This window comes from Lycorma delicatula, chromosome 6 (genome assembly GCF_047948215.1).
Source record: "Lycorma delicatula isolate Av1 chromosome 6, ASM4794821v1, whole genome shotgun sequence".
Lineage (NCBI taxonomy): Eukaryota > Metazoa > Arthropoda > Insecta > Hemiptera > Fulgoridae > Lycorma > Lycorma delicatula.
The window spans coordinates 161,800,910-161,813,762 of record NC_134460.1 but is presented as its reverse complement, the minus strand read 5'-3'; the positions used below and the strand labels follow the sequence as shown (position 1 = coordinate 161,813,762).

The 12,853-nt window shown below is 29.1% G+C and overlaps 1 protein-coding gene across 1 annotated transcript; it reads right to left on the bottom strand.

Annotated features, from left to right (window-relative positions):
* Positions 1-1,339: 1,339 nt before the first annotated feature.
* On the bottom strand, positions 1,340-6,706 carry LOC142326429 (turripeptide Pal9.2-like). Its single transcript, XM_075368922.1, has 4 exons — positions 6,621-6,706; positions 4,020-4,210; positions 3,386-3,438; positions 1,340-1,846 (listed from the first exon to the last, which is right to left on the bottom strand). The coding sequence occupies exons 1-3, from the start codon at positions 6,689-6,691 to the stop codon at positions 3,398-3,400; spliced, it is 303 nt and encodes a 100-aa protein (XP_075225037.1). The 5' UTR covers positions 6,692-6,706; the 3' UTR covers positions 1,340-1,846; positions 3,386-3,397.
* Between the last annotated feature and the right edge of the window lie 6,147 nt (positions 6,707-12,853).

The following is a 12,853-nucleotide window of genomic DNA, read 5'->3' as shown; positions in this document are numbered from 1 at the left end:
ATAACAGATAAAAAAAAAAACTATCTTTGGTAATAACTACTTAGATTACCATTAAAATGAAAAAATAAGAAAATAGAAACTTGTGGAAATAAAGTTTACATTATATTTTTTGGATTTTTTGTTATTACCTACAGTATTTTCTCTTATTCATAAAAAAGGAAACTATGAAAAGTAATGCCCACTTGTAAACTATTCCCTAACAGAAAAATACAATTTATTTGCTTTAAATGTTAATTAAGAAATTATTTTATGTTAAGATTTTTATTTTTTCAATTAAAAAGAGTTAAAAGAGTTGCAGGATTCATTTCTTTCAGAATTAGCAAGTGTAGCTTTAATCACTCAAATTGACCAAATACTGTCCTCTACCAAATAACACCAGGTTCTGTTAATAAGGTCGTGGCTCCTGTACGCGGGGGATCTAGCGGGATCAGATTTACACCAATGCATGTGATAATTGGCCAGGAAGAATCAGGAAATGAAGAAAGGTGGGTGGTGAGAGAGTTTGAGTCATCCACAGGATCTGTCCCATTGGACCCCACGGTGTATCTAAGCAATTAGTTATTTATTAATGATAATATTGTATCCATTTGTTGCATTACCACTAGGAGAATCAAAAATGAATCCAAGAGTAGTAGACAGCCCTTAAAGAGAAACCATTTTAATTTATGCGACTTCAATAACAACATATTAATTTATAGTAAATGAGGTAAAGTGCTACCTAAGTGAAATAATATGTATTCTACTTATTTAAATGAAGAAATAAACAAATAATGTAAAACCACACCCACTTAGACTATAATATATCTTCAACTTTATCTGTAAGTTATTTTTCTTAATTCATCCAGTGAATGAAATTCACACAGTAAAATAAATTGAAATTCATTCTTTGTTTTATCTTTTAAGATTATCTGATGTTGAATATCATCAATGTCAGAGTATTTTCGTCATATTTTTAATATCAGGTGACTGTCAATAAATCCCGATGTTGAATTTCTAGTATAGAGATTTATTTGCTAATAAATTAAAGTTTTTTTATTTTTTTCGTTTTTGTTTTTATTAATTTTAAAAAATACTTATTTTGAAAAATAAATGTTAAAAAAAGAACCAAATGTCCCTTGCATTTAAATCTTTTGAGTGCCTTTTTCATCTGCAGCCCCACACAATTGTTGACGTATGATACTGGGTGAATAGGTAATAAAATATGAACATTTGGTGATTCTGTGCAATATTCACTACATTCTACGTAGAATTTTTGTACAAATGAAGGTATTTCAACCAAGAAATTTATTAAGGAGCACAAAAATAGGTGGTTTCAATTTGTAAATGGAAATAATTAGACTTGTTAGCGGTAGGTAGACATCATATATTTGATAAATTACACTGCAATATAATTTTTGTTTAATTTACACTGACGTTAAAATCTGAGCATAGAGTCCTGTCTGAAGAAGCCGGTACAGATTCACGGTGAAATAGTTAACAACACGTATATTTTGTGTTATCTAATGCGCACATTTTATTTTACTTCTACATTTTTCATAGGTCATTTTCCATGTCCTCATTTGATGCTTTTATTCAACTTATTGTAGCGTATATAAATTTCCAAAAAACTCAAGTAAAGAAAAGAGAGAAAGAATTAATAAGAAATCTCTACAAATAAAACTTAAATTAATTATTTATTACTTTTTTAATTGATTTTATTTTTAAAATAAATATTCATTTTTTAGGATATCTTGTATTCATTTTTTTTTTACATTAAATGGTATTAAAATTCACAGTAATATTTTGATGCATTCATAAACAAAAATGTTATGAACAGACATGGCCAGTTGCAGAACTAATATGGAAGCTGTAAACAAAAAGAAAAAATCAATTAAATGTGTCAGTAGTAAAAAAAAATTAATAAATAAAAAAATTAAAATCATTGTATTTGAAAATCATAAATACCTCTTATGTCAGTAAATTATCAATTAATTCAGTAGTAATAGTTTTTTATGTATCCACATTTTCGAAAAGGAATTTACAGAATCACTTATACAAAAAATTAAAATTCGTGTCTAAAATTATTTTTAATATAATTAAAAAAAATTATACTCCAAGTAAATTAGATCATCACAAGAACGTTAAAATTATGAAAACCAAATATATTAACAAATCAATTAACATACTCGTTTATTTCTTTTCAAAATGGCAAGAATTTAAAAGAGTTAGGTTGGAAGATATACTGACTGTATGATTTAGGTGCTGGTGTCCTATGAACGTCAGTATCAGATTTACACCAGTAGAATTGACAAATTGGCAAGAGTGAGCTTGATCTATCTGGGGGTGTAGATAGAGCTCACATTTAGGCCTGCACATATCTAAACAATTTGTTATTTAATATTGATAACACCAAATCAGTTTGTTGCATTAGTATTAGAAGAAAATATAAAACCAAGAACAGCGTGTACTCTTTCAGGAAAGTGCTTATTAATCCATGTAAATGCAGTAAAAGCTCATTAATTTTTGTAAATGAGATAAAGTATGTCAGATAAACATTCTACTTTTGTTTTTGTATGAAGAAATACAATAATATTATGAAAATATGGACCATACACATTTATACTACCTCTACTATATATTATGAATTTTTACCTTTAAATTCTTTTCCTTAGTGCATCCATGCAACAAAGTCACAAATACATTTCCTTCAAAAGGGAATCGGTCTATTCATAACCATTACAGGAAAGAAAAATAAAGCAGCCTGATTACTAAAGCTAAATTAAGAATTGTAACTGCTATGAAGCTGACCTGTTAACCAGTGATGTTCTTAACATGAAAAAAAACAACATATTTGCAAGAAACACAAAGTATATTACAAAATTTTCAAGTTACTACTTCAAATAAGAAAAATGATAAAAAAGTATAGTTGTAAGGCCCTAGATTGCTACAGTAATTTCAAATTAACTTTACATGTTCCTTTGTAGCTTTATGCTACCTTTTCCAGTTTTTCTTATGTCTGTCAAACCAATGATGTATAAGAAGTAAAACCCTGCGATGAACTCAGTCAAGTTATTAATGTTAAGGCTGAATCTTATAATTTCTAATGGGTTGCACTCTTGAGGAGTGCTGCGGCCTCGATGTTGGATTATAGTTAAAAACGTGAAGCAACACTGTCCGCAGGTTTACTGATAATCTTTGTACATGATATTTATTATTTTTGACGATAACTACAAGATTTTTGGGAGTTGTCTGTCTTGTTTGGTCACCAGTAAATATTTTTGTTACAGCACATAATGGACTCTTCTCTTACATTAATATACTGATTCAGTAACTAAATCATTAATTTTTTATCGAATATGTTCCATTACCACTTAATAATATACATTATTAAAAATATGTCACTTACAAAGTTTTTCGATTATTCTGATCGACATATCCCGTCATATTTTTTTTCCAAACCTGTAAAACCAAATAAAAAATTAATAAACAAAAGTAATGTAATTTTTTAAAATAATAAAGCCCTAAAACATAATTAATATAATATTATATATCAAATGAAATATTCATAATTTTATGAAATTATATATGCCTGTCCCTCGGAAACCTTGTGTGATGGGAAAAACAGATATCATATTTGATTCAGGAGAAAGAATACTATCAGAATCACATTTTTTGTTTCCCAACTTTATGTTTTGTTACTTGCTCTCAACCAGCCTTCGTCTAACATTCAGAACTACTTATCTCACAGTGAAATCCGTTAACTTTCCGGTTTGCTTTATCTTTCAACGCTTACTTCATTTATTTGGAAATATTTAAAAGATGCAGTATACAAAAAATATCTCACGTCTTTACAAACGATGCCAATAATTAGGCATTCAACTTATTTCAAGTTGATATATGTTCCTTAATTTTAACGGTAGATTTGTTATCTTTCTTCTCCGTGTTATGAAATGAAAGAAAATATACCGATTTCCATTCTGCATAATATAGATTAAATAGAACATTATTAATATATTAATTTTATAATGAACAGTTATCACCTTCTATTTCTCTCTTTTTGCAGTTCAAAATGCACTCGTTGGGATACGTCTCACCATCTGAACCGCAGACCGGATTATAAATCATCGGGCAGATGCACGGCAAAGGAGTATCGTCTGCTGAAGCGCGTTGAGTTATGATGAAAGCAGAAATGAAAAAGCATACTAACAAAGTTTGTTTGTACATTTTGAACCTGAAAAAACGAAATAATTAAATTAATTCAGATACATAAAAACAAATGTTGATTTAAGATTACGGCTTTAAGTTAAAAGCCTTTTAAATAAAAGAGGCATGGAGTAGAATAACGTTATTTAATATTAATATGCGATATTACAATATAATAGTGGCGAATAATATTATTACACAATATAAAAATAATAAAAACTGAAACAGGAAATAATGCGTTAAAATAAAATTAAATATAACATTCAACATCAAAACTATGGTTAAGTAATCATCAAGATATTGCCAAGTAAAACGAAATTGATTTCATCAACTATCTGAGATTATTTATTTTTATTAAAGAGTGTGTGTGTATGTGTGGTTGTGTGTATCATTTCTCTTGTTTATTTTTTTTAAAAAAAGTTCAATTTTTAGAGAGTTTAAAAAATAAAAATAAATAACTATTAAGTTTAATATTAACTTGTTTTTTTTTTGTTTTTGTTTAGTTATCTTAACTAACAATTCATCATAAAACAATCATTTCAACAACTGATAAATTCACGGACATAGGCAATTTACAAAAGAGTGCCAGAGGTTCCGTAGTATAATTATTTTTTATGACATATTTACTATAGCGCTGTGGAAAAACCTTTCCCCGGTCTGGTTGTGATAGGAATGGATATTTTTTATTGACTTCAGTAACAGGAAGAGGCTTCTCCTTTATATATATTCGTATTTTACGCAATTTCAAGGATTAAGCTCAAAAAATGGACTAATTTTGTGGATTGGATAAATGTAATTCACGGACTGATTTGACCGAATTATTTCTCTAATCGACTTAAAAAAGGACGTTGTCAGTTCAATTCTTACATATTTTTTGTAACGAATTTTTAAGGCTTATTTTCTACATAGAGGCTTAATTAAGGCTACATAGAGGCTTCATGTCAGAGATTACAATGCTTTATAAGACAAGTACGGTTCGAACAACAGTCGTTTTATATTTAGAAGGAAAGTGGAAATTATTTCGGAAATTAATCGATTTACAAATCCACCTACTTCACCCGATCCGCTCTGTACTGATGCGTTTGTGAATAAAATTCGTAGTCCATTATTTGTCGTGGATACGTGTTCTGGATGGTAGTCTGCGAAACGGTGCGCGAACGCTACCACAACTTTGTGAAGCGTGTAAAACGTAAACTATTTTCGTTTACCTTTCAGAAACGTGAATATTTCAATAATATTTTGTAAAATAAAAGAAAATTTTAAGCAAAATATCTATTTAATTAAGTTAATCTTCTATTTGAAAACATAGTGAAATATAGCTGAGTTATAATAATAAATTTTACTTTAGTTTTATCGGTTTACAAAAATAGAATCGGCAGTAAATTTGTTTCTCCAGGATTATGTTAACAGAAAATAAAAAAATTATAAATAACAAAGAGTACAGTCTTAATTTACTAAAAAACCATTGTAACCTTTCTTTTAGCACCTTACAATAGCTTTAAAAAAAAATCGCAATCAAACGAGAATTTATTTAAGATATATGTATACATAAACGCTATAAAATATTAGGAAAATTTAAGGAGCTGTACAGTCACAAGACAATATTTAAGCGAAATGAAAGAAACTGATGGGGCAATTTGTTTTATAAATGTCTCTTAAATTATTAAAAAACATCTGATGTGGACACCGCATGACTTACTTGTCGCGTATTAAATTACATTTACACATTTTTTTAAAATGAAAATTACATAAAATTTTATTTCATTAATAACTTCTGATGTTTTTAATTTTTATTTTTTTATTATTATTATTGAATTATTATTTACCGTAAAAATTATTTTACAATCAGAGGTTAATAATTATTAATAAATCAAAATATTTAAATTAAAAAAAGGAGATTAAGTCTGATTCGAACTGTCTTCCTCTTCTAAGATCCAAATATTTCATTAATTAAAATTTTATTTGGCTAAACTGTGAACTCAATGAAAATAAGTACCACTTGTGATGTATCGATGAAAAGCTCTCAACGAGGGCTTATTACTGCAGTTAAGAAAAAGTCTCAAAAAAAGTTTTGGATTTTGCATATTTTGACACTTTTTGTTAAGTCGATTGTAATCAAAAGGCGAGGTGCACAGCTAGGTGTTACAACAGTCCTAAATACAAAATTTCAACATCCTATGGCTAATCGTTTTCAAGTTATGCGAGAGACGTACGTACGCACAGTCGTCACGCCGAGACTAGTAAAAATGGATTCAGGGATGGTCAAAATGGATGTTTCCGTTGAAATCTGAAAATCGAAATACTTCGCGATCAGAATACTTCTTTTAATTCGTACAAGGAAGAAATAAAAAATAATCTATAGCAGCTTTTGATAAAAATATAAAATTACTTTAAAGTACGTTAAGTGAAATTTTCTTATAGTAATTGGCCAGACTTACGGTACAAATGAAAGTTTATCCGTCTGTACAGGGCGTAAATATAAATCGATATTTGTATGTAGTTTAAGCATATCCGAGTATTATGTAAAATGCTGTATATTTATGTATTCCGGTAAAATAAAGCAGATAAAGTTATAAATTAAAAGCAGTAAGATTCTAGCTTTAAAACAACTTTTCCATTGTTAAGTGCAGGAAGAAATAGTAAAATTAACTAAAATAACATATTTTAATACTAAAACTATTCTGTTAATTTTAACAAAATGAAGATTTCTTCTGAAAAAATAATAGCTCAGTTTATGTAATTTGTTATTTGGGTTTACTTACAACAGAGAATTCGACCTTTGAAGAACACTACACAAAGTAAAATGTATAACAAAAATTTTGAAACAGCTCCACTTAAATACTTGTAGATAAACAGTTTCAACAGAAAAATGTATCTAAAAACAATGAATTAGTTTAGTTATGAATTATTATAATCATCTAAAAATTATCAATAGATTGCAAATAAATGTATAGCTGTCAATTATTAATTTATCCCTTTTGATTGAAACAGTTAGCGCATGTGCAGTTTTTTTATTTCATGAGTAAATTTATTTGCTGACAATATTTTCTTTTTACTGATGATTTTTGTTTTTAAATCCTAAAATGCAACGCCAATAAATTTTATTTTATAAAAATATATAAATTATTATTGTAATAATTAAATAAAATTTCATCATCTTTACAAGAAAAAAAATCGATACGTAAACCGACCATTATTTAATTAATGACACGTTGTATATAAAATAACAAATATAAACTTACTAATTAAATTTAATTTATTTAACTTTTATAAGTATTTATTTATTAATTTACTTAAATATTTAACTTTGCCCAGGAATAACATTAAGTAATAAAATTTAAGGTAGTAATTAGTGGTTTAAATGTACTAATCGATAGAATGATGATGTACATCTCACCTATTAACATTTCTGGTCAAAAAAAAAAAAATTCAATATTTTTTTTTAAACAAATCTATTCTTCCTGCATGAACTAAAAACATTTCTTATATTTTTTGGATAAATCTAATATCAAAACATACTTTTGATATCGAATAAATATTATTTTTTGTTTTGATCGCTGTATAATGGCGCATAATATAGATCATCCATCGTGTGAGGAATGAGTAGATATGCTACTTCATGATTAAACAAAGAACTGTCTCGCCATACGCCTAAATGGAAATCGTAATAAATTATTTGATTGGTCAACGGCACAAAATACACAAAGAAATATGAATTAAAAAGCCCAAATTAATTATTTAAAATTAAAACACGTAAAATAACACCAAGATGTTTACGTAGAAATAGTAAATATAGTAAATATCTACAAAATACATCACAACTGAAACGGGGTTGATGAAAATTATTTGAGCACATGTTTCTGTACACGAGATGAAAAAATCTGATGTGGATACCAAATTTTCCTTGTACGCCTATTAAATTACATATGCACATTTTTTCTGCACTTCATTTAAAAGTGAGATACGATTCTCCTATTCTTTGATAAAGTGGACAGTTACACGATTGCTGAAACATTAGTTTTTATTTACATCAAATTTGTACAACTATTACTTCAGTAGTTTTACATGAAATATTAGGATAAAGCAAAAGTCCCTTTATTACTCGTAATACTACATCAGCATTATTCGTATTCTTCGTGAGTTGCTGATTAAAAAAAGTTTCAGTTTTCTGATGTGTCGTATAAATAAAAGTTAATAATAATTAAAATATTCCATTTAGTGAACTGTTGTTTACCGGTTACAAATGTTAATTTCGACCTTACGGTGTAAAATATTCGGTTTTTATTATTGAATTATTTGGTGAATAATCAAAAATGAAAAAGAAACAATTATTCAGGAAAAATAAACATAACACGAAGAAATATATCTCAAAAAAAAAACGTCATGAAGATGAATATGAAGAGGAAGAAAATGTTAAGAACAAGGAAAGAATAAAAAGATTAAGAGAGGATGATGAATATAAAGAGAGAGAAAATTTGAGAACTAGAGAACTTGTACACAAATTAAGATCAGAAGAATTATATCAAACCAAAGAGCGATTAAATGATTGGCGACAAAATACAAATAAACGAAATGACATCAAAATCCGACATAGGGAGAATATTGTTCGACAATAACAGTACAGTATAGTTAACAATAACCAAATTAGTCTTCTCCTAATACTTCTTCCACTCTCCTCTCAATTCTTCTGTATAGAATTCTAGTTAAGATTTTTGATGCATGACTAGTTGACAATTAAGAACTAATTGTTCTGTATTCTTCACATTTATCTGCCCCTACTTTCTTTGGTATCTTGACTATAACACTTTTTTTGAAGTCTGATGGAAATTCCCCATTTTCATAAATATCAGTCTGTATAATCTATCAATCGCTTCCTCACCTGTACTGCGCAGTAATTCCACAGGTATTCCGTCTATTCCAGGAGCCTTTCTGCCATTTAAATCTTTTAATGCTCTCTTAAATTCAGATGTCAGTATTGTTTCTCCCATTTCATCCTCCTCAACTTCCTCTTCTTCCTCTATAACACCATTTTCTAATTCATTTCCTCCGTATAACTCTTCAATATATTCCACCCATCTATCGACTTTACCTTTCGTATTATATATTGGTGTACCATCTTTGTTTAACACATTATTAGATTTTAATTTATGTACCCCAAAATTTTCCTTAACTTTCCTGTATGCTCCGTCTATTTTACCAATGTTCATTCATACAGATATGTAGGAATGCCTAATAAATTACATATACACATTTTTAAAAGGTCATTTTTATTTCATTAATATCTTCCGATTTTTTTCATATCTTTTCTTTTTTAATGTTATTATTGAAAAATTATTTACTGTTACAATCACGGGTTAATAATCATTAATAAATCCATATATTTAAATAAAAATAAAAAAAAGTTAAAAAAGGAGATGAATTCGGATTCGAACCAATATGCCTTCCTGTAGTAAGATCCAAATGTTTCATTAATTAAACTTTTATTTGGCTATATCCTTGAAACTATTGAAAATAACTACCACTTATGATATATCGTTATTACTGCAGTTAAGAAAAAGTCCTAAACAGTCCTAAATTCAACATCCTGCGGCTAATCGTTTTTGAGTTATTCGGGATACGGACGTACATACATATACACGTACGTACAGACGTCACGCCGAAACTAGTGAAAATGAATTCAGGGTTGGTCAAAATTTCCGTCGAAAATTTTCGCGATCATAATACTTTCTTTACTTGCACAAGGATTCCACATCGATAAATGAAATAGAAACATTTTTAATTTTCTAATTATCGACCCACACAATTATTACTCTTGGGATGACAATATCTTAAAAACTCGTTTTGACCTTTTGAGGCGGTTTCACGAGATGACCTTTTCTTTAAACGGGACTATACATAAGCGTAATAAGAATTTAATAATAATGAGTTTAGTGTTTGAAAGTAAAACAGTACTGTTTAATTTCGTTACAAACGAAATCAGTCTGATCATCACATAATAGTATGTCGTCTAATAAAATACCAAGAAATTTCGCTGTACGGGCAACCGCAAATAATACCTAGGTTTCATTAATCGGAATACTATCCTCGAGAATAGCAATCATATATTCCTGGAAGCACAATGTAACGTTATAACCGTACTTACAGCTACGAATAACTTTCGCATAAATTCGATTGACATTTTTCAAAACGTTTTGGAAGTTATGAAATTATATTTTACGGAGCCTGATTTTTTTAGTAATCCTGTGTATTTTTACGTTTAGACAGTTTCTTTTTTTATTAAAGACCGAGTTAGAAATAATGTCATCTGTAAAACATTATGAAAATTATTAAACCTTTCCTGAAAACTGTTTTTAATATTATTTTCCTATTTTGATTCTGACAATTTGAATCTTTATCGATCACACTCTTTAAGAGTAAAAGTAGTGATTGTGTCGTCCGTTGTTTGTTTAATAAATTTTGGGAGGAAGAAATTAACAGTAAAATCAACAAATCTGTTAGAAGAGTTTCCGTTTGTTTATATAGGAAAAAATTTAAAAGATTCAAAAAGGAGATCTATGTACACCATATCAATTTTACGTAGAAATTGAATTGCACAGCATTCATAGTTAATTTCGTTCACGATTTTATTTCTTTTATTAAGGTCGATTTTATTTCTCAGGCATTGCATACTTAAATAGGAAATTATAATCTTGGTTAAATGTTTTTATGGGAGTTGGATTTAAAATGTGGTACCTTAAGACTAACATCGATTTAGTACAGACTTAGCATTTTCTGCTATTATTTGTATGAGCTGATGGCCCATTCAAAATCGTGATCGTGTGTGAATGGAAGAGAAATAAATATAAAGTGTTAAGCAAGAGTAATTGTCGAATGGTGGATGGCAGTCGGTTAGCTTAGAAAACTGTGCAGTTTGTCATTGTATGGCAAATTAAACGGTGGAAACTATATCAGTATAGTTAAGTGACAAAATTACCTGAATTTTGAAAATCTTAACGTAGAAGGAAAATTAATTCATAAGAGATAAAGATTTTTAAAACTTTCCTCTCTAAAAAACTTACTGACATTTTGAAAATTTGCCAATTTTTGAAGATTGTTTTGAAAAGCGGCTGTAGAATTTTCCTACAATAAAATAAAAAAATTGTTCGATACTACCTATTACTTTTTCTTTGTATTTCAGGAACGGTTTATGAAGGAACATTTCAGGAACAATCATAAAATTTGATGAGGCAGCTTGTGTAGTACGAGTAACAACAGCCTTAAACTTTTGAAAACATTGATTAAGCGGGTACTACATTTCTTAGAGGTTGGGCTTCATGAAAATCTGAATTTCATATTAAAAAAAAAGAACCGTGCAAAAATGAAATATATGAAATTCTATCGTATTAATAGTAATAAATTCTGGAAAATATGTGAATAAAAGCACTTCCAACTAAAACAAAATTCTTCCAAATTTTTACCTGCAATTCTATCAACATTTCATCATATTAGTGGGAATTGTTTTTATAATTTTTATTTAAGATGCATTTTAAAAACTGGGAAAAATTTTTTTTACCTGTTATTTGATGTTTTAGGGTATACATAATATACCACAATCCGTAAGAATAGACGTTTTATTATTTTTTAATTAAATTTATGTTAAATAAAATAATATTACATAAATTGAAAAAATTTCTGTTTAACAAAAATGGGCTTCCGTTGGGGACTGTGTGTGAGGCTAGCGCGGTGAGGTATGTGAACACCTTGTTGGAGGCTAGACCAATCATCACCATCTATGGTAACAAACAGGGTGTTCCAGGGGCGTTGTTTTGGGAGGTCCGATATTCAGAATTCAAATGCGGTCATTTTTTAGTAGGTTGAATGCTAAATTTTGTATGCATCAGGAACACTATTAATTTAACAGATCGCAGTTATTCGGAAACGAATAAATATATAAAGCTTGTCTCTTTTTTTGTTATCACGCTACATGAGGACCAACCGACCGATTACTTTCAAATTTGCAGGACACATTTGTGTTATCGCAGGGAAGGTTTTAAGCCGCTGACCAAGGCTCTAGCTCCCTTGAAGGATAAAATATTAAAAATATTGGTTATATATTCGCCCCCAAGGAGGGTGAGTTGTGAATTAAAGATATTCATTAGCGAAAAAGATTAATTCTTTTACTTCATTATTTCTGCCACAACGGCGAAGAAATAAGTTATGAATTTTTTGTCATCAAAGTTACGTGTACTTTAGTTACCGTAGTTACAATTATTCTTTCTTTTGTAATTTAGTTTCTTTTTCGGGTTTCTATAAAGCCTGAGTACTATAATTATTATTTATCAGTGTTATTTTCACAACCATCAGGATAATGTACAGTACGGAGGTCCAGGGGATGGAGCCCACCGGGTAGATGGGAATGACGACCAAAGCAACCTCTGTGTGTGAACAGGGCACTGTTCCCCCTGACAAATTGGGAATGGCGAGTGAATCGAGCCGTGGGGTAGGCTCCTTAGCCTCAGGAGGCTCCAAGGAGCCCCTGAGTTGGCTCTGGGATTCACCTGGGCTGACCTCAGCCTCGAGGTACCAGATAGGCCAGCTAGTTTTTATATATTTCTTCTATAGCGTGTCATTAATTGAATATTGGCCGGTATACTTATCAAATTACTTTTCTTGTAAAGACGATAAACCTTAC